General features: G+C 43.5%; 1 protein-coding gene across 1 annotated transcript in view; it reads right to left on the bottom strand.

Annotated features, from left to right (window-relative positions):
- TMEM132C (transmembrane protein 132C) overlaps positions 1 to 23488 on the bottom strand; it is a 395705-nt gene that overhangs the window by 250865 nt on the left and 121352 nt on the right. Inside the window, exon 2 of the mRNA XM_057744545.1 lies at positions 9236 to 10127. Within this exon, the coding sequence (XP_057600528.1) occupies positions 9236 to 10127 (892 nt within the window). The remainder of the gene's footprint in view (positions 1 to 9235; positions 10128 to 23488) is intronic.

Genomic DNA, 23488 nt, shown 5'->3' with positions numbered 1-23488 from the left:
TGTTAGTTTCAGATGTACAGGAAAGGGATTCAATTGCGCACAGACACGTATCTACTCTTTTTCAAATTCTTTTCCCCGTTACGTTATTACACAGTATTGAGTAGAGTTCCCTGTGCTATACAGTAGGTCCTTGTTGGTTATCTATTTTATACACAGTAGTGTCTATCTGTTAATCCCAAACTCCCAATTTATCCCTCCCCCCCCTTCCCCTTTGGTAACCATAAGTTTGTTTTCTACGTCTGTGATTCTGTTTCTGTTTTGTAAATGAGTTCATTTGTATCATTGTTTTTAGATTCCGCGTACAAGCGATATCATATGATATTCGAATGGCTGGTTTCTTTATAAGAGAAAGGAGAGGGCAATTTGAGACACAGACCCAGAGGAGAAACAGAGGGAAAGCTGATGTGAAGACAGAGGCAGAGACTGGAGAAATGCGGCCACAGGCCAAGGAAACCCAAAGGTTGACAGCAGCCACCAGCAGCTGAAAGACACGAAGAAGGCTCTTCTCCAGAACTGTCAGAGGGAGCACAGCCCTGCCACTGCCTTGATTTCAGACTTCTGGCTTCTAGAACTGTCAGAGAAAAAAATTTCTGTTGTTTTAAGCCATCCAGTTCAGTGCCATTTGTTACAGCAGCCCCAGGACACTAATCCATTCTGCTTTGAGCTCTGACTTATGGACGCGGAGATGCAGCCTGACAGCCTGTGGACAAAAGCAGGTCCCCAGGCCTGTGCGGCTATGGCTGAAAAGTCATTCTGTTTGAAAGACGGTACATAAAGCCTGAATTTCCAGCTTCTCTTCAAGACCGGTAAACCTGGTTGCAATGATCTTGGGCTCCAGAGTGGCAACAATTAGTGAGAGTGGAGAAGAGGCTGCTTCCTTTAGCAATGCATGTGAGGGGCATCCCTTGTGGCGCAGTGGTTAAGAATCCACCTGCCAATGCGGGGGACGCGGGTTCGAGCCCTGGGCCGGGAAGATCCCACATGCTGCGGAGCAACTAAGCCTGTGCACCACAACTACTGAACCCACATGCCACAACTACTGAAGCCCACTCGCTTAGAGCCTGTGCTCAGCAACAAGAGAAGCCACCGGGCTGGGAAGCCTGTGCACCACAACGAAGGGTAGCCCCCACTCACCACAACTAGAGAAAGCCTGTGCACAGCAACAAGGACCCAATATAGCCAAAATTAATTAATTAATTAATTATTTTAAAAAAGAGAGCAACAATCTTTTCTGACATATGCACCATCTCTTGGGAGATACATTGGGTTGGCCAAAAAGTTCCTTTGGGGTTTTCCATAACATCTTACAATATACCCCTATATGTATATGTATATATGGTTTATTCTTATATATAGTTAATTTATATATATAATTACTTATATATATTTATATATAATATACAGTTTATTTATATATATGGTTTACTTATATATTGTATATATGGTTTATTTTAGATATAGTTTATTTATATATATGTTTATACATAATTATGTATATTTTTATATAATATATATGGTTTATTTATAGATTGATATATATGATTTATTTTTATATATGGTATATTTTTTAAGTATTCAATTCAGTGGTGCTTAGTATATTCACAAAGTTGTGCAACCATCTCCACTCTCTAATTCCAGAACATTTTCACCCCTCCAAAAAGAAACCCCATGCCCTTAGCAATCACTCCCCACTGTCCATCTATTTCACTGGGTCCTGGCAACCACCAGTCTACTCCGTCTCTATGGACTTGTCTATCTAGATAGTTTCAACACATAGAATCATACCACACATGGTCTTTTCTGTCTGGCTTCTTCCACTCAGCACCATGTTTTCAAGGTTCATCCACAATGGTAGCCCTTGTCAATACTTCAAGCCTTTCTATGGCCAGATTCTATTCCTTTGTGGGAACAGATCACAGTTCACTTTTCATTCACCCGTTGATGGTCATTTGGGCTGTTTCCATGTTTTGGCTACTGTGAATAATGCTGCTATGAACACGTGTGTGTGTTGTGTATTTGTATATAATTAAGTGTAAGTAGACTCAGTTGCGACGCTCTGTGGTGGGCTTCAGTCTATTAGGAAAGAGACGCCCCATGAATCCCACCATCCACCCACCAGGGGGGTGGATCCTGAGACTGCGCCCTCTACCCTGGGCCGGTTAGGAACAAGATGTGTCTGTAAAAGATGAACTCCACAAAATCCTCGTAGAGTTGTTGCGAGCCAGGCTCTGCACTCTACCTGCATTCCCTTGTCACACACTGAGGTTCTAGAAATGAATCCACCTACACATCTCATCCTGCTTAAAAAAATAACACTTCCCTAACATTCTTGCATACAAAAGGAGACGTAGCACATCTCCTTAAAAACTTCTTCCCTGCCTGCGCGCTTCATCCTTGTTGTTTATTTATTGCAAAGATGCTGGGAACCTATAGCAGCTCTTAAATGCACATGATGTCATGTGGACTTGGTTGGGGGGACATTAGTTATTAACAAGAATGACTGTGCATGCACCCACCGGGCACACCAGGATGGAGGTAATGAATCAGTAGGTCCCATATCCAACAGCCAGGAAGGAACAGAATGCCACCTCTTGCACTCCAGTGGAGGACCCCTTACTGCTCCCTCATTTTGCAAACCTGCCTTTACAAAGCGAGAGCTATTAAAGACTAGATGCCTGGTACAGTGTCATCTCTCTTCTACTCCTTTTTTATTCTTCTGGGAGGACCACCTCCTTACTTCACCATGTTTTACTTAAAAAGGAAAAATCACCTCTTAGGATTTATACCCTGAAGCTTCCATGATCAGCGCCAGCACACAAATCTTACCCACAAAAGGACAAAGCAGCCATGCAAATGGCTGTTCTATTATTAGTTATTCTGGAGAAAGGGAGATGGAGAGATTTCTGTTTTTGCTTTCACGGGGTGGTGACTTGTGCTGTAGAGTCAGCTACCTTTGAGGGGAGGCTTGGTGGCCGGACCACCGGCTGACAGGGCTTGGGATAACTTACCTGAGGTCGACAGAAATCCAGAAACACATGGAATCTGAGACAGGTGATGCCAAGTATCTTGTTTTCTCTCTTCCTCAGTCACCTATGAAATAGTTTGGATCCTTTGATTTTTAATGGATTACACTGATCAGACACTTAACTCTTGGTGGGGAAGGAACGGAATGAAGGGGTATATTGTCAGAAGTGAAACCGAGGAAATACAGTCTCAGCAGCTTTTGACTTCGGTCAAACGCCTAGAATGAGCCAGACTATTTCTTTATATTCCCACCCAAATCTCCGCACAGACCATCCGTATATCCACACCCTCTACACATCAAAGATGTGGACCAGTGGCTGTCAATTGGGGTGATGTTTGTCCCTCATGGGATATCTGTCAACCTCCAGAGACAATGTGGTTGTCACAGCTGGAGAGAAGGTACCACTGCTAGTGGAGGTCAGGAATGCTACTAAGCATCCTACAACGCACAGGATGGCCCCACAACAAGGCATGATACAGCCCCAAATGCCCACCTTGCAGAGGCTGAGAAATCCTGGCGTAGACTAAACCAGCCCGCGTGCTACTCATCTTCTTTTCATTATGAGACACAAGATAGAACGATTTGCTATGTGTAAACTCATGGTAGCAGCATAATGTAACCTTGTAACGAGGAAAAGACTCTATGACTCTCCTAGCATCCCTAACTCCAATCACAGAGTTGCAGGTTCTGAATCAGTTGCACTTGGAGGAGAACCTCTCCCCTCCTTTTCTGTGAATTACGGATTTCAATTAAGCAAGCTTATTTTCAATGCGAGAGAGGACGAGTGAGCCACTGCCTTGGCTTCTTTAGGGATCAATTTCAGTCGCTTCCTGATAAGACCAGAGGTGCCGTGGCGTCCCCGACTCTTCCCTGCAAAGACGTGCAAGGTCAAGAGCGATCTACCCGTCTAACACCTGCAACTTGAGATAATGTGAACATTGGTCCCAACACAGGAAGTAATTCCGCATACTCAGTCTAAGATTGAGCTTTGAGCGAGAAGTGTGGTCCTCAGCATCCCAGGTTGTCAGTAGCATTCAGGTACATTGAGATGGCAATGGGAATTGTCAGGACTGATGACCTCAATTGTCAATGCGGTTTGAAAAGCCACGGAATAGGGAATGATGGTTACGCTTCCTGTAAGGAACCTTGAGATTATTTCAAGGAGCTTCAGTTAGTGAGTCATGAAGGAAAACATCCATGAAAAGGCACATTTATGATGTAAATTTGACATTACGTATTTGCTTTTGCATTGACTCAGTAAACAGTAACAGTAAACTGGTCCTTTACTATTGGGTTGGCCAAAAAGTTCAAGTGGGTTTTCGCATTAACATTTTATGGAAAAACCTGAACAAATTTTTTGGCCATCCCAATATATGCTAAGCCGTATGCCAGGGAACAAGGGACCGATACCCATGGAACTGACCTACTTATAAGTATTTGTAAAACATATCCGGTTAGGTATTTTTCCTTTACATTGGTCATTATTTTACTTTTTATTTTTCCAAAATAGGTTTCTAAAATACTGTTATATCCACAGGAAACAAAGCTTCAGCCTCCACACCTTGATTTTTGAGTCTCCAATCATAAAGCAGGGATTGCCTTTTAATTAGATGCACACACAAAGTAGCTAACGAAATGCAGGCTGCTTCCTGGAGCCTGTGGAAGACAGTATCATTTGTGAAAATGATCTCGTAAAGGAGGCTTAGGCCAAGTTTCCATGTATGTTATTGGCCCTATAAAACTTCTCAAGAAGTTCGGGGTCTCTCCAAACATCTTAGCCTTGTGTGCAAAGCCATCTTCCAAGGAGATGAAGGAGAATGTTATTGGATTTCACAGTCAGGTCAGGAGGGGTCTTTCAAAGTTCCCTCCATAAGTCCCCAGTGAATTTCTCAGCTAGATTCCAGTGATGGCCCAGATGGATTTCCCCCATGACTGAACCAGTGGCCATCGTTGGAGGCATCTGGATAAATGCGTATTTCCACGAGCTTCTACTTTTACTAGGAAGAAAGCAATGAGAAAGCCTCATGCAAACTTCACTATTTTGTCACATCTGTGCATATCTTTTTGTATTTCCTTACTGATTATTTTTTCCTTAGAGTAATTAATTTCAAAATTAAATTTAATTTAAAATGAGATATGTTATCTGGAAAGGGAACACATGCTTTACCCAGAGACTTCCCATCTTAATCACGGCAGCCGCATCCTTCACGCCCAATGTCTTGAAGTCATCCATGACTCTGTCTCTCCTCCACCCCTCTCTCTCTGATCTGTGGTTGGAAAGATCAGGAAGGCACAAGTAGGGCTGCTGCCCTTCCCAAAATCAAGCAACATCCAACCCAGAACCATGTCATTCAGATCCTCTGTGCTCCAAAAGCTCTTGTCATTATAAAACTTTTTTTTTTTTTGGCTCTTTGAACAAAATCATGGTGAAGTGAGAATCGATACAGCTTTCAGAACAGACCCGGTAGCTGTTGCTTTATGCAAAGCACGATGTCCTTTTACTGCTAAAACAGAATTCAATGCTTACTGAAATTATTTTTTCTTATTGAAGTTTTGATGGATGTTTAAAAACAACCCTGTTAGTAACAGCCAACATTCATAGAAGCATTTTTCTGTGCCAGATACTGTTATAAGCATCTCACAAATAAATATTAGCCCACTGAATCCTTCCATCGCTATGGCAGTAGGTACCAGAATCACATCTGAATTAGGAAACGAAGGCCCATGGAGATGAGGTGGCATGCTATCGTCATAAAGCCAGGAAGCGGACCAGAACTGAGACCAGCTGGTTGCAGGACCCGTGTTCTCCAACACCATGCTCATCTTTGTGATGAAAAATGCAGAAAACAGCTTCTCCTCTCCAATGAACCAGGTCCGAGTGCCCCACCTGCAGCGGAAGGCCCTGCATCTTAGATGTGGGGACCCAGTGGCTCACACCTACTCAGTGCTAGAGCCTGCTATTCTAAAGCCACAGTTAAGAAGTCCATGTGCCGCAACTAAAAGATCCTGCATGCCACAACTAAAAATGCCGCAACTAAGACCCAGTGCAGCCTAAATAAATACATAAGTAAGTAAGTAAATAAATAAATATATATATATATTTTTTTTTTTTTAAAAAAGGTAAGTTAAGGATGGTACAAGTGGGAAGATACTTACGACTCTGGAATTTTAAAACTTGTTAGCAGTACTATTGACTCCCCGTCTTCTGTCCCTCCTTTCCAAAGCCCAGGCTGGATAGATTTACTTTACAATAGAAGGACACGAAACCAGGGTGCTAAGGGACTCAGTGGAAACGAAACTCAAATCTGCCAGATCAGTATCTTTTCCCCATCCAAGGCAGGAGGAAGCAAACCTGGATTCTTTGATCTAAATATCTCCTGTCCTGGCCCTGCAGTTTTAAGGCTGACACTTTCATTAAGACATCGAGTTTATCCTTCTTCACTCCAAAGGCAGCGGCTGCCGGGCTGACCACCCATCAATGCAAATATGATGGGAATTCCCCGCAGGGTCCATTTTATGAGGGTGAGTCAAAAATTATCCGCACTCTGGCTCTAGAAGTTGTTTTAAATAACTTTCAGAAAAGACAAACTCATCATTTTCCAACATAATCGCCTTGCTTTTCAATACACTTTGTCCATCTGCCAACAAGCTTTCATGTTCCCTCATAAAAAATGTTTTAGTCAAAGCCACAATGAGGTATCACCTCACACCAGTCAGAATGGCCATCATCACAAAATCTGGAAACAACAAATGTTGGAGAGGGTGTGGAGAAAAGGGAACTCTCATGCACTGTTGGTGGGAATGTAAGTTAGTACAGCCACTATGGAAAACAATTTGGAGGTTCCTTAAAAAACTACAAATAGAACTACCATATGATCCAGTAATCCCACTACTGGGCATATACCCAAAGAAAACCATAATCCCAAAAGAAACATGTACCATAATGTTTATTGCAGCACTATTTACAATAGCCAGGACATGGAAGCAACCGAAATGCTCATCAACAAATGAATGGATAAAGAAGATGTGGCATATATATACAATGGAATACTACTCAGCTATAAAAAGGGATGAGATGGAGCTATATGTAATGAGATGGATAGAACTACAATCTGTCATACAGAGTGAAGTAAGTCAGAAAGAGAAGGACAAATATTGTATGCTAACTCACATATAGGGAATCTAAAAATGGTACTGATGAACTCAGTGACAAGAACAAGGCTGTAGATACAGAGAATGGACTGGAGAACTCGAGGTATGGGAGGGGGCAGGGGGTGAAGGGGAAACTGAGACGAAGCGAGAGAGTAGCACAGACATATATATACTACCAACTGTAAAATAGTCAGTGGGAAGTTGTTGTATAACAAAGGGAGTCCAACTCAAGGATGGAAGATGCCTTAGAGGACTGGGGCGGGGAGGGTGGGGGGTACTCGAGGTGGGGGAGTCAAGGAAGGGAGGGAATACGGGGATATGTGTATAAAAACAGATGATTGAACCTGTGTACCCCCAAAAAAATAATAATAAAAAAATGTTTTAGCCTGAGCCAAGAGCCACGAATGCACCGCTGTCTTCACTTCTTCATCAGAAGTGAATTTTCGTCCTCATAGGGCTGCTTTCAGGGGACCAAACAGGTGAAAGTCCTATGGAGAAAGATCAGGACTCAAAACAAAGTTTTTGCAGAGTGTCAGCAGTGTGGGCAGAAGTGTGTGGAAATGCACACCCTCAGACCACAAAAAACGAATCACTGCACGCTGCTCTTCTCTCATGCAAACCACACGTGGGGCATCCATTTTTGCTCACACCGCAGTTACAAATGGACTGATGTAACATGTTCACACTTGCACAGCAGTGACTGGGGAGACAGTAGCCTTGAACGGAAAGTGCTGATAAGACAGTGTGGCCAACACAAGTTTTAATATAACCGGAGCGTGGATAATTTTTGACTCACCCTTGTATATTCTGTAGAAGACGCAGGATTGCATAACGTCACTGAAAATGATGCTATAAAGCCCTTGAACATATCCCAAACCACTGGCAATGAAGGATCTGGTAAAACTAGTCCACTTAGAAATTGAAAGAAAAAAACTACAAGGATAATGACTAGACAGACACTTCAGAAGAGAATCATTCACATCCAAAGGACTAAGAAATGCCTCAAGAAACTTATTAAAACCCTTGAATGTATTTTGTAAAAATAAACAAACTCTGTAAAAAGGACCTTTCTTCTCATCAGACAACAAAATTTCAACCAAAATGAAATCTGCTAGGAGAGGCCATCATTCTCTTTTGTGAATATTTTCCCAAGCAGCTCAAGCAACGTGATTTTTTATTCTCAAAAGAACCAAAGTATAGCTGCAATTATAACCTAAAGTCCTTCTTAATAATACTAGAAAAAAAACCTCTGATTTTTAACATCTTTATCTTTTAAACAAATCTCAAGCAAATATTTTTTCATTATTTTGAAATCCTGTACCACATTTGAAGAGGATTTGCTTCAAGTGGCTTTCTCCCCAGTATCAATTATCCCCAGATAGCAGTCACTCCTGATCCAAATCGTGGACTCAATGCGCAGAGCTGGAGCCCATTACAACTTTGGGGTGATTTGCTGAACCAGCAGAGATGATGGCAGGTGGGTTATTCTGTGGTTGTTTTAACTGAGTTTTCTTTTTTGTTATATATGAGAAGGAATACCTCTGCTGAAGAATCTTCTGTTGGGTAGATTCCCTGAATCAGTGCTAAACTGTACTCACCAACTAGGGATTTCCCCAGCCCCAAACTGTCAAGATTTAACCCCACCAAATTTAAAAAAAAAAAAAAGGATATTATCCTTGGCTCTTTTTTCACATTTACACCCAAAGTGAGAGAGCAGAACATGTACTGTGTCATGCAACCAAGTATCTGCATATCTATAAAAAGAAATTTAAGCTTAAAAAAAAATCATATCCCTTTTTAAGTTCAATGGTAATTCAAGGTCAAAAGAGAATGATTAAGTTAGTCTTGTTTCTTTAGGGTGCAATTTCGGCGCTCTTCCCCTCACCCCCTTACATACAGTGGAGCTGATGAAAGCATGTGAGCAGGCACAGAGCTTGGCTTCTACTGTGAAGCTGGAGGGTCCCTGAAGGTGGTAACAACGGAATCTTCTCAAATATGTGCCCCAACTTCCCATCCAGTGTCACCTTAGCCATGCCCAAGACTACAGTGGGCACCTACCTCAGGATGAAGAAGTCCACAGTGGAATTGCTGGCCACGGTGACATAGGCAGTGACCACGTCTCCTTGCTTGACGGGCCGGGAGGGCAGCCAGATGGCCACATTGCCATCCAGACGCAGCTCGCTGAGCTGGGCGCTGTCCTGGGCCCGGTAGAGCCCAACGGCACCGATCCTTTGCAGGTGGGGCGTGTTTTCCCCCAGCCCATCCTTCCCGGGGCGGATGGCATTACCCTTCCGGATGTCGCCGCCGCCGACACAGTCTACGCGCTGGTCCCCGGGCTGCACGGCGTAGTAGAGCTCCACGGGGCTGCCCTCGGGGGGCTCGGGCGACTTCTTCCTCCCAGCCACTACCGTGGGGGGCCCGAACCAGCTGGCCGGCAGCTCCAGCTGCGCCACGCACAGCCCCAGGGCCCCCTGCAGCCGGCAGCTGCCCTTGACCTCCCGGGTCTCCCGAAAGGCGAACACCCGCAGGCAGGGCAGCCCCTGCGTGGGGCCGGGGTCGTCCCAGTCCCTGCCCACCACGTGGAACAGCACCTGCACGCGGGGCCGGCTCAGGTAGACCTTGTCCCGCAGGATGTGCGCTTTCAGCTTCCAGTTGACACTAACCTTGTCGGTTGGACCTAAAAAGTTTGATGTCGACATCAAGTCCAGGGGCACGACCTTTTCCACCGAAAACGGCCCATAGCTGGCATTTAAGATCAGGGGCCGCCTGGCTTTGTAGGGGAAGAAGGACTCGACCCGGGACTGCAGGCTGGAGTTGCGTGTCAAGTCCTGGTTGGTTTCCTTCAGGAAGAAGGAGGTCTCTGCTCTGAGCACGTGGTAGGTCACGGGCAGGTAAGGGGGCAGCGAGGAAAATCTCTGGATGTTGTCTGTGACCCCACGGCCCTCGATCACTGCCGGGGAAAGAAAGAAAAGAAAAAAAAAAAGAAGGGGTTATTCTCAGGCTCGGTAGAGGTCATTTAGCAAGGAGAGGTAATTGACAAGGAATTTAGAACCGAGGGGTAAACATTCTGAGGTCCACTTGTTTAGAATTACCAACGTTCCTTCCGAGACCAGCACAGTAAGTGACTTCCTGCTCTGAAAATTATATACTTGTATTAGACTGAAACCTATGAAAGGAAGATTTCTGTGCGTTAAGAATTGTTGAACGGTAGCAAATTCATGGAGTCTGGCTTGACAGAAAGCTGGCAAGTGTATGAGTGTAAAGTGAGTGTATTTATTAATAACTTGCATGAGTTTCAAACATATTTAATGACACCTGGTGCATGAAGAGAAAACCACAGAGCTATGGAAGAGAATAGTTCATCAATAAGCCCCTGTACACCTAGACATTCACTATGTTTTAAGGGTAGCACCACAGATCACGAGGCAAAGACAGACTTTAAATGGTTCTAGGACAACCGGCCAGCCATTTGGCAAAAAGATACGATTGGGTCCATACCACACACCATACACAAGAATAAACTTCAAATGGATCGGTGGTCTAGATGTAAGAAAATGACATTTGTTCAGTGCTGAATGAAAAAGTGAGTGATTTCCTCTAGAACCTGGGCCTAGGGAAAGTTTTCTAATGATGACTCAAACTCCAAATGCAATTAAAAGTGCTAAACGTGCCTATGTAAAAATTTTAAAAATCATTTGCATAGCCAAAAATATCATAACGTCAAGAAAAACGGCAACCTGGGAGACATTGCAAATGACTCCCTTACGGCGCTCAACTCAGCCTGCAGGTGGGTTCCGTTCTGCCCACAGTATTTTAAAAGAATGCTATGAATGGGAACCTGTTTTTAAAATGGGGTTTCCAGCTTCTCTGCAAACATGGGAGGAACTGGCAGCATGTAGGCTGTCTGCCCACCTGGCAACAGTAAGAGAAGAGACTCAGTGGACAGCCTTGCCTGGTCATGTTTCCTGTTGGACCCTGACCTGGGGTGCACTTGAGTTTGAAGCACCGATTAGAATCTTCAGCTGGGTAAGTCAGTGTACACTGGAGGCTAAAGATTCAACACTGAGCCTGGAAAGAGCAGCACATCACCCCCACCTTCCTGGCTTTCTTTGTCCATCGCCTACATCATTAGCAGTGCCAGCAGCCGCCTCCTTGCTGATTGAATGTTATCTTCTAAAGCTTTCCTGTGGGCTGATACTTCCACTGTTGGGGACTTGCTGCTCACCCAGGACACAAGAGGTTACTGCGTCCCAGTTGCTAACTTTGCAAAACCCAGGAAAGCCCATCACCTGGCCTTCATCTTTCAAAACCAGACCAGAAAACCCACATAAGCCTGCATTCATATACTGAGAGAGAAAACGGGCATTCCTCTCCCCCAATGCTCCAACCTCCCCTTCTGTCCCTGCTTTAACTGCAGCCAGCACAGCCCATCTAGCCTACAGGGCTACCCCATGACTCTCTCCTCTGGAACTTCCCCTAATCCTCTTCCTGGCAGGGACACTGGCTAGCAGATCAAAGCTGCCTTTGGTGCTGCAGCCAAACAGACTTGGGTTGTCAAGATGGCTTTTCAAAGAAATAGCTTTCTCCCCTGTTCTTTGCCCAGAGGTGTTGTTCTGAGGCCACCAGCAACACGGGTACTTTGCCCCTCTCTCTTTAGGGATGCTTTACTGCTTCCATTTTAACCCAGTCATTTCAGGACCAGGTTAAAACACTCTCAAAAGGCCTAGCACAATATTCCAGAAAAGTTTCTGGCTCTGTGTCTTTAAAGAAAATCATTGACTCTTTAAGCAACTTGTAGAATTGCGTCAAAACCAATGGACTAATTGCTACATCTGATGCTTTTATTCTGATGTATTCATCCCTCTCCAAAAAAAAGCTTTTAAACCTTGAAGTATAGAGATTTAGAGACTCATTTGTTTGGAAAAGGTAGTAGGCCAAGGACTCTCTGAGGGAACAGAGCAAGGATTCTAAGGCCCATCTGTGTAGGGTGTATTCTACAACAGGGAAGCTTGTCAACAAGCTTTCTCACCATTCTTCATTCTGCTTGCACATAAAAATTCTTTTTTTCTCCTTTTTTGTCTTTTTTCCTTAAAAAAAAAAAAAGCCTAAAAAATGAACCTTCTGCTTTTAAGCAAATGCTGAGTTTATTTTCAATAAAATAAAGCTGGAGTGGGCTTGCTGTCTTGCCGTCTCCTCTCTTAGGATTCTTCCATTATTTAAGTTTCTTTTTATCTTTCGTATGGAACAAAAAGTGCCTAGCTCATACCTTCCTGCTGAACCTAGTTCTGAGGTTTTCCAGTTCATGAGAGATTTCTTGAGCCAAGAAGTGATAGACATTGTCAAGAAGGGAGTGAGGTCTGGTATAGTGGTAAAAGACATGGCATTTGGCTATAGAGATCTAGGGTTGATCTACTCAACAGCCATGTGATCTTGGGCAAGGTCTTACCTTCTTGAACAGTTTGTTTCCATAGATAAATGGATGGATGGATGAATCAATGGTTGGATGAATGTTTGGATGGATGGATGGATGGATGGATGGATGGATGGATGGATGGATGGACAGATGTTTGGATGGATGGATCAATGGTTGGATGGATAGATAGATGGAAGGATGGGTACATAGGTAGGTAGATGGGTGGATAGATTTCATTAAATAGGATCTAACAGTACCTGTCGTAGAGCAATTACAAAATGGCACCCATTCTCCTCCTGTATCTACACCTTTTGTATGTGACTTTGCAATTTTCACTTCAAAATTAGGAGTCTGTTGCCCCACTCCTTGAATCTAAGTTGGCCTTGGGTTTGCTCTGGCCAGCAGAATATGGCGGAAGTGTCAACACGTCAATCCCAAGCCCAGATGTCCACTAATTCTCCTTTGAATTTCTGCAAGAGTTGGAGGATGAGAGACCATGTGAAGGACAGCAGAGTTATCCCAGCAGAGGCCATCTTAGATCAGCCAACCACAGCCTGCAGCCACCCCCAAACAAGTGAGAGAGCCTAGCTGAAATTAGCCAAGTCCAGCCAAGATCAGCCACCCCTAGACTCATGAGAAATTGACAAGTGAACTAAGTCTTTAAATTTGGGAGTGGTTTTTATATATATTGTAGCAACACCTGATGGGGTAGCTAATAAACATCAAGAGATTATCAAGTATAAGAAACTAAAAAGATATAGTGACACAACAAGACATTCTCCTTGATGGAATTAGAGTAATTCAAACAAAATTGAAAAGGGAATCACTTTCTCACTGGTGAGACTCCAGTGGTTTCCCATCTTGTAGATACCTCCAACACCCAACTTTGTAGACACTCATAAGAACGGCCCCACTGGAGCTGTGCAAGGCCCATCTCCACCCTTACATGCTTTGACACCTTGTCTATCTTCCAAGCTCATCTCACATTTTGGGTAGCCCTGATCTAGTGGATTAAGGGACCCAAGGTGATTACTAGCCCTGTGGTATTTCTCTCCTGACACTCTATCTGCTGGTTGCAAGGAAACCACAGACAGATATCCACCCTCTAATTCTGGTTCATCCCCTAAGAGCAGCATCTCCCAGAAAGATAGGATTATTGAGTAATTTTTACTGATCAGAAACAATACACTTGGAAAAGTCCAATGCTGGTTTCCTAAGGACGTGGAGAGGGGAAGAAAAGTTGACAGCTGCACCTTTACATCTGGCCTCCCAGCTGACAGCACGTTCATTTGCTGTCTCCCTTCCTGTTTACCCATTTTCTTTATCTTTGCTTGCCTGTCAGTGTTGGGGATATTGTGTCCTCCATCAGCTGTTCATCAGAGAACTCTACTGCGAAGCCGGCTGCCGGAAATTGAGTTTTTGAGATTCTGAGATAGTGAACGCAGGAGATGTCCATGCCACTTAGCACCCAGACGGAACAACACCGGAGGAAATGACCCTTCAGCCAACATAATGTGCCACCTCCATCGTGATGCTTGCTCTGGCATGTGTTGACTGAGATGGATTCTTTAGCGTTGATTCCCTCTGAGTTGTGACATGAAGGATGGGTTGGATCTAGGCAGGGTAAGTGAAATAGGGGAAGGATTCGGGGGGGGGGGGGAAGCACTAGGAAAGGGTCAGGAGAGGGCAAGCTCAGGACCTGGGTGAGTGAGGAGTGGGAAGTCAGTCTAGGAAGCGGGGCTGGGGCCCGCTGTTGCTCTGAATGCAGTAAGCAGTGGGTGCTCATATGGTATCTTGGTGAAAATGGTAGGTCCCGCTTTCCTTGTCAGTTGAATAAGATACACATAAAAACCCCTGGAATAACCCAGATGCACAAGTGGTGCTGTTTTATGATGTGCAAAGGTCCTTCTAAAACAGTATCAGAGGTTCTCAACTAAGGGTGAACTTTGCACCCTGAAGACACCTGGCAACGTCTACAGGAGACGTTTTTGATTTTCACATCTGGGGGGAAGGCGTACTACTGTCACCTAGTGGGGTGAGACCAGCGATCCGAGAACATCCTACAATGCACGGGACAGCCCCCCACCACAAAGAATTTTCCAGCCCAAAATGCCAGTAGTGCCGAGGACGAGAAACCCCGATCTAACAGGATACACAGCAAGTGTTCAGTGGTTTGTCACAGACGCCAAAGAGACAGGAGGGTGGGTTTTAAGCAAACCTACTCCAGCTCAGCAAGAAGAATGCATCCTAGTGGTTAAGAGCATTCCCAAAGCCAGACCACATCCAAAAATGAATCCCTGTCCCCAATGTAATAGGTAAAGTTTTTTTTTTTTTTCAAATACCTTAAACTTTTGAGTTTCAGAATCTTCATCTTTATAGTGGGAATTATCAAAACCAATTCACTTAGAGCAATAAACAAAGTACCCAGCATGTAAAACATGCCTAATAACTGGGGAGAAGTTTCTGTTCCTGTTATTATCAATACCATGATTCCAATCCTGTTGATAAGGTTTTCAGGCTACAGAAACATGAAAAAATAGTTGAGAACCGTAATTCATAAAAAAAACAAAAACAAAAAACTGGGTGACAGACATGTGAGAAAATAAATCAGAAATAGAGAGGGGTGGGCTCTTTTTCTAACTCCAAGTGGCCTATTCTGACATTTCCAGTTTACCCATATGATAGCAGAAACCTGCGAAACAGAAGCCTGCTTTTTGCCGCATGCCTCAAAAAAAAAACCCTCATTGGATTTTCCTTCCAAGTCACCAAGCGTACTGGAAACACAAGCCGGCCTGAGCACTTTGAGGGTTTCTTCCTCTCTGTCCACTGTTGTGATTTATTACCATCGGTGAGACACAGAATGTCTCTCTCCGCTAAATATGACACATTCTTACCTTTTTTTCTTGAGACAAAAGGCACCTTGATAAATGGATTATTTGATTTCGATGTCTCTTCTGAACAGCTCCCCCCACGGCCCCCTTATCCTCTGCTGAAATTACATAGTGTGGTTTGCAATTTGGAAACAGTAAAACTCTCCTTTAAAGGAGCAGGTACTTATATTCCCTCTGGAGGCCCTGGGGTGTATCCCCACCACCTCTTCTCTGGGAAAAGTCCATAATCACGCTCAGCTGCTCCTCAATCAGGCCACTGGCAGTGGAGCAAAGGGGTCATGCCTTGCAAAGACGAACCCTTTAAAACACTCAGAAGCTTACACTTTCTCAGCATGAGAACAGTGCCTGGGGGAGACACAGAGGGAAATATTTGCCAGGCAAAGTTCTAAATCTAAAATTAAAACTTTTGGGGCTTCCCTGGTGGTCCAGTGGTAAAGAAGCCTCCTTCCAATAGCAGGAGATGCAGTTTGATCCCTGATTGCAAGGGCCAGTAAGCCCGTGCGCCACAACTACTGAGCTCACGTGCGTCAACTAGAGAGCCTGCATGCTGCAAACTGCAGAGCTCACACGCTCTGGATCCCGTGCACGCCACAACTAGAGAAGAGAAAACCCGCACGCCACAACTAGAGAGAAAGCTGCACGCTGCAACGAAAGATTCTGTGTGCCACAACTAAGACCCAACACAGCCAAATAAATAAATAAATAAATAAATAAATAAATAAATAAATTTCAAAAATAAATAAAATAAAATGCAATCTTTTAACTGCACTGCATTTGGCAAATGGTCCGTGAGGCTGATCCCTCCCATCCAACCCTGCAATGTGGCTCAGACCCCAGGTTCACAGGGGCTCCGACTGGCTCAAGACAGAGCTCCCCCAAAAGATGATGTCTGTATTAGTTTGTATTTGATGTATGTATTTGTTGCGGCTGTAACAAATTACCACAAACTTAATAGCGTAAAACAACAACAAGAAACCTTTATTTATAGTTCTCGAGGATAGAAAGTGGTCAGCAGAGTTGCGATCCTTCTAGAGAGAGACTTCAGGGGAGTACCAGTTTCCTTGCTTTTTCCATTTTCTAGAGGCACCTGTGCTCCTTGGCTCCTGGTCCCCCTTCCTTCCTCCCTCTTCAAAGCCAGAAACTTCCAGCTTCTCTTTCCTCCTACCTCTGGGCTCCCTCTTATAAGGACCTCTGTGGTTATATCAGCCCAACTGGGTGTTCCTGGGCCATCTCCACATCTCAGAATCTTCCACGGAGTCACATCTGCAAAGTCCCTTTGCCAGGGCAGGTCACATATTCACAGGCTCTGACAATTGATAAATAGACACCTTGGTAGGGGTGGGTGGGGGTGTTATTTAGCCAACCACAGACAGCATTCGGGGTATTCGTAGAGGTGGAGTTGGTTATCACAGTGACTAGAGCGAGGACAGCCACTGACATTTAGAGAGCGGGTCCAGCTCTGCTGGATGTCCAGCTCTGCTAGATATCCTGCAAGGCCCGAGACAGCACCAGGCAATAGATGGGTTGCTCCGGTCCTGCATGACCTCTGACTGTCCCCCTGGGCACTCACAAAGGTGAGAAACCTATTAGAGCTATCCAAGCCAAGAACCTGCCCCCATATTGAAGGAGGGGCCACAGCGAAACCTATTGCGCATTTTCCAGTATTGCAACTACTGGGGTGCAGGTTGTACTTTAATTTGATGAAACTTTACTAAAAAGTTGTTTACCCTTTTGAAAAATTATATGATCAATGCCCCAGCTGCTTGTGAAATCCAAGTTGCCCAAACACAGCTACACCAGTTTCCTTTTGTGGCTGACACACCCACGCTGACTCTAAACACGTGGGCAAGTATCTGATGACTTCATTTGATCTTCCTATACGTACGTATATTAAAGTATTATTTTACTGTAGATGATTTTGGTCATATTTTTCATCTCTAAGACAGGGCACTACACTGATGTGTTTTCTAATTATGTATAAAGATAGTTTATAACATTATGAGTTTAATTTTAGGATCTACGAGGGTTAAGTCAAAAATTATCCACACTTCGGTTATATTAAAACTTCTGTTGGCCGCACTGTCTTATCGGCGCTTTCCATTCAAGGCCACTGTCTCCCCAGTCACTGCTGTGAAGGTGTGAACGTGTTACATCAGTTCATCTGTAAGTGCGGTGCAAGCAAAAATGGATGCCCCACGTGTGATCTGCACGAAAGAAGAGCAGTGTGCGGTGATTCGTTTTTTGTGGTCTGAGGGTGTGCATTTCCTCACACTTCTACCCATACTGTCGACACTCTGCAAAAATTTTGTTTTGAGGTGTTAAAGCATTCTCCCTATAATCTTAATCTTACTCCATTGGACCTTCACCTGTTTGGTCCCCTGAAAGCAGCTCTACGAGGACAAAGATTCACTTCCAATGAAGCAAAGACAGCGGTGCATTCGTGGCTCTCAGCTCAGCCTAAAACATTTTTTAATGAGGGAATACGAAAGCTTATTGACAGATGGACAAAGTGTATTGTAAAGCAAGGAGATTATGTTGAAAAATGATGTATTTGTCTTTTCTAAAAGTTAATTAAAATAAATTCTACAGCCAGAGTGAGGATAATTTTTGACTCACCCTTGTATAAAGATAAGGGTTGAGAACCACTGGTCTAACCTGGGGGTTGGCACATTTTTTTTTTCTTAAAGGGCTGTATAATAAACACCTTAGGCCTTGCACACAAAGCAAAATCAACATTACATAGGTACTTATATAACAAGTTAAAATGTAACCATTTACATTTTTATGTTTTACCGGTCTTACATTTTTACATCACCTTGAAGCAACCTGTGGACCACACAAAAACAAGTGGTGGGATGGATGTGGCCGATGGTCCAGTGTTTGCCAATCCCTGGTTTAAACCACACAGGGAATTCCAGATCTGTTTCCAGTACCTCGTTCAGTTCTGCATAGGCCCAAACCTGTGGTTCCCACATAGAGGCAACTTTGTCCGCTGGGGCATATCGGGAAATGTCTGGAGAATTTTTTTTTCTTGATGTAGCTTTTTAAAATTTTTTTTTAAAAATTTTAAATGTATTTTTCTAATTGAGGTGATACTAATTTGTAACATTATATGTTTCATGTGTATTTCTACTTCTATGAACCCTAGAACATACTCACCACCAAATACTGGTTTCCAGCCATCAGCACACAGTCAATCCCCTTTACCCCTCTCCCCCCTCTCCCTCCCCACCCCTCCCCCCCAACTCTCCCCTGGTAACCACTACTCTGTTCTCTATATCTACATGTTTGTTTTTGTTTGTTTGTTTTGTTTGTTCACTTACTTTGGTTTCTGGTTGGGTGGGTGGTTGGTTGGTGGGAATGTAAACTGGTGCAGCCACTAGGGAAGATAGTAGGGAGATTCCTCAAAACATTAAGAATAGAACTCATATGGACTTCCCAGGTGGTGCAGTGGTTAAGAATCCACCTGCCAATGCAGGGGACATGGGTTCGATCCCTGTTCTGGGAAGATCCCACATGCTGAGGAGCAACTAAGCTCATGCACCACAACTACTGAAGCCCGTGTGCTTAGAGCCTGTGCTGCACAATGAGAGAAGCCACCGCACTGAGAAGCCCACACACCACAACGAAGAGTAGCCCCTGCTCACCACAACTAGAGAAAGCCCACATGCAGCAATGAAGAGCCAACGCAGTCAAAAATAAAAAGAAATAAATAAGTTTATTAAAAAAAAAGAATAGAACTGCTATATGATCCAGCTATCTTACTTCTGGGTATTTATCTAAAGAATACAAAAACACTAATTCAAAACGATATCTGCAGCCCTGTGTTCACTGTGGCACTGTTTACAATAGCCAAGATATGGAAACAACCTAAGTGCCCTAAGTACCCATCAACAGATACATGGATAAAGAATATGTGATATCTAAATATCTATCTATCTATAGAGATAGATATTGATGTCTATCTAGGTATCTCTATATCCATATATCTATAGATGTATCTATCTACACATCTACATATAATAGATTACTACTCAGCCATAAACAAGATGAAATCTTGCCATTTGAGACAACACAGATGAATCTTGAGAGCATTATGCTGAGTGAAATACATCAGATGGAGAAATATAAGTACTGTATGGTTTCACGCCCATGGAAAACAGTTTGACTGACATGGATAGAGGCAGGGGGAAGATGCTACTGGCTCGAGGCCAGGGATGCTTCTCAATACCTTCCATGCGTAGGACCACCCCACTCCCCCAAACTCAGAATTAGCTGACCCCAAAGGTCAATGGTGCTGAGGTTGGGGAACCATACCTTTGGCCACTTTGTACACAGGAGCCACGAGGGGAGGTTTGCTGGGACTCCTGGGAGGGAAGCCCTCGCCCCTAAAAAGAATCACGGCAGCAAACGCCTTTCTTCCCAGAGGCGAGTGAAAGACCAGCTCACCCCACTAATACTGCCATCCATCCTGAAATTGAATGAAATCCCGAGACAAAGCCAGGGTGGGGGAGGCACAGTGGCAGGATCCTGTGTCTTAGTACCACAGGGAGGACCACTGAATACACACACCCTGAATCCTGCCTCTCCATCGCCCTTTGTGTTATAGGAACCAGCGCATGACCATAGAGCACAGGCATGTTCTCTTACTCTCAGCCAAAAGCTTCTAAGATGATACAGGTTGGCTTTATCCACTGAGGTGATCTAGCTTCACAAGTCACAGAAAGAAGGGATCAGCACATTTTTTCTGTTACAGCCCAGAGAGTAAACATCTTAGGCTTAATGGAGGAATGGACGGTGTTGCAATTACTTATCCCTGCTGTTATAGCAAGAGGGCAGCCAAGGACCAATGTAGACACAGTTGTGCCTGTGCTCCAATAAAACTTTATTTATGGACACTGAAACCAGAATTTCATAGAATTATCACATCAGAAACATTCTCCTTTAAAATGTTTCTTTTCCCAACCACTTAAAAATGTAAGGGTATCCTTAGTTCACCGGCCATGCAAAACGTGGTGGTGGCAGGATGTGCCTGTGAGCTATTGTTTGCTGGCCTCTGATACAGAGGAAGCCTTTCTAAGAGTTGTGTTTCATGCAGATGAGTACTTTCTTGGTGTTTTCTTCAGGGCTCTCTTTACAATCTGACAAAGATACCACGTTTATTCATTGATCCAAAATGTAAACATACCTCTTACTATGCCTGCAAGACAGTTTGGAAATGGATGCAAAAAAAAAAAAAAATGATCATCTTCAAACATCGGGAGAGATTTATAGTTGCATAATGTAAGCATTTACAGCAGAATTTAAATAACTACATTTGATGTTCATATAGCATATGGTTTGGGGATGTTTTGCTGCATCTATTCAAAGAGAGAAGCATCTATTTATCACAGATGGTGGTATTATTTATGACGGAACCTTACATTAATCCTGAGAGTCCCAATTATCTCAATTCATGTAAATAAAAGGGAACAGCATTCCTGTTCTTTATGGTGGTTTTTTCCCCTCAAAAATAAAGAGCTTATTTTTAATAGAGTCCACATATTTTCTTTCCCACTAATTACAGATAATTAAAAAAAACCCTTCTGTAACCCATTGAGTCATCCTCATTTTTTCTCCCCACATATGAGTCTCATTTGCCTGGTAGTTAGCATCTGTAGTTTTGTTTGGTCACACCAGTATTTTGGATGATTATATTAATGAGAAGTCTTAGGCTACAAAGTAGAAAATGCCTTCCTGATGGCTGAGTAAATGAACAAGAGGAAAGAACCCATCAGAGGATGAAAGCGTTTTCTCTTTCATTACATATAGTCTTCAACTCTTCGTATTGTGAAAGAGAACATTTAAACAGAGTCTTCCACAAAGGTTGGAGAATTGAGAGGGGGAGAATTCTGAACAGTCAAGGGGAAAAAGTCCCTTAGATGGAAGGTGAAATACTAGCCTCGTAAAACCTGTGTTATGGATATAGAAGGATGAAAATAGCTACACCAACCATCAACAACCTGTAGGTTCAGGTACCGCATCTCATGTAGCAAGTCCTTTAAACTTGCAACAACCTTATATGTTAAGTACTCTTATGACCCCATTTTACACACAAGGAGACTGAGGTTCAGAGAGGTTATGTAACCTGCCCCAGCATCACCCAGCTAAGAGTACTAGAATCAGGATCTGAATTCAGGACCCACGTGCTCACCTGCTTCAGGACAAATGCTTTAAGTTCACGTCTCTCTTCCAGTTATGCTTCTCCCACAGAGTGCCAGCTTGGTAAAAACAACAGTGGAAGGACTGTTACCATCTACTGCTGTGCCCGTCTAGAGATGCTGAATTCTAGCTTGAAACTCAAGTTAATATTGGGACAAGAGCAGTCAAGAGCTGGAGCCCCTAAATCCAGCCATGCCTGAAGCCAGAGGGTCTCATGGCTTAAGCCCGTCTGAGATGCACCTCCTGTCACTTTGAACTAACTGATCCTCAATTTCCTGTTTTTGACTGACGAGGCCGCTAAGCTTACAACTGTTCTTATTTAATATTGCAGGGGCAAGACTTGGATCTTGGCCTTAACATTAATCTCAAAAAAAAAAAAAAAAAAAAACCAACACAACTGGGAGCTATTATGAGGAATGTTCTTCATTCAATAAATATTAACTGGGAGTCTTTTGTGTGTCCCTGGCTGCCTGGCTTCTGTCGGGAATAATGTGTAGATAAATAAACCATGGTTATCAAGCTCATAGGACTCTAAGCCCAGGAGAGAAGACCGGCCACAGAAGGGAAGAATGAAGATGGCAAGAAGTAACCATGCCAACGTGATGCAGTAGCTGAGATGTGTGCCTTAGTAACTGTTTACAAGTAGAAGGTGATCATGTGACGAGACAGTGCTTCGGGACTGGCCAGGCTGGGAAGGAAAGTGAGGCAGGCATCTTGGACCTATACCCTGGAGGAGGTGTTTGCATGAGACAGTGATTTTGCCATGGGAGGACGTCTTAATTTACCACTCTTGATGTTTCCGATGGTCTTCTCAGAGTGATAAGGAAGGTAGACCAACTTTTGCTCAGTTTTGTTGTTGTTTCGAATTCTTTATAGAATATAGGCACCCTTCTTGGCCTCCCACTGCCTCTGCCAGGGTATACAGCTGGAGCTTTGCATTGAAGGCTAAGTTTGGAACATTCCAGAAAGAGGCACCTTCCTTTGGAAACTCACAGACTTAAAAAGGCATGTACAAAATGAACTTATCTACAAAACAGAGTCACAGATATAGAAAACAAACGTATGGTTACCAAGGGATAAGGGGGGGAGCGATAAATTGGGAGATTGAGATTGACATGTACACATTACTGTATTTCAAATAGATAAATAATAAGGACCTACTATATAGCACAGGGAACTCTACTCAATGCTCTGTAATGGCCCATATAGGAAAAGAATCTAAAAAAGAGTGGATGTATGTATATGTATAACTGACTCACTTCTGTACACCTGAAACCAACACAACACTGTAAATCAACTATACTCCAATAAAAAAATAGAAAAATAAAAAATAAAAAGGCATGTACAAGACATAGAAAACAAACTTACAGTTCCTAGGGGGAAAAGGTGGGAAGGGATAAATTAGGAATTTGGGATTAACAGATATACTAGTACTATACATAAAAGAGATAAACAACAAGGACCTACTGTATAGCACAAGGAACTATATTTGATATATTGTAATAACCAAAATGCAAAAGAATCTGAAAAGGAATAGATATATACATGTATATATATAACTGAATCACTTTGCTGTACACCTGAAACATTGTAAATCCACTCTACTTCAATAAAGAACTATAGAGCGTATTAGAAAGCAATTGGGGAGGCCTCACCCAGACCCTTCCGTCTCTGCCCCAGGAAAAAAGGCTTAAGCTGAAGAAGGAGGAACAGCAAACCATATCCCCCAGAGAGCAGGGCTGCTGGGAGAAGTGGGGGGAGGGGCACGGGGAGAGAAATATCCTCTACCATAGGGGAGAGTCAGAC

Source organism: Hippopotamus amphibius, chromosome 8 (genome assembly GCF_030028045.1).
Source record: "Hippopotamus amphibius kiboko isolate mHipAmp2 chromosome 8, mHipAmp2.hap2, whole genome shotgun sequence".
NCBI classification, from domain to species: Eukaryota; Metazoa; Chordata; class Mammalia; order Artiodactyla; family Hippopotamidae; genus Hippopotamus; species Hippopotamus amphibius.
This window is presented reverse-complemented; position numbering and strand designations above follow the sequence as displayed.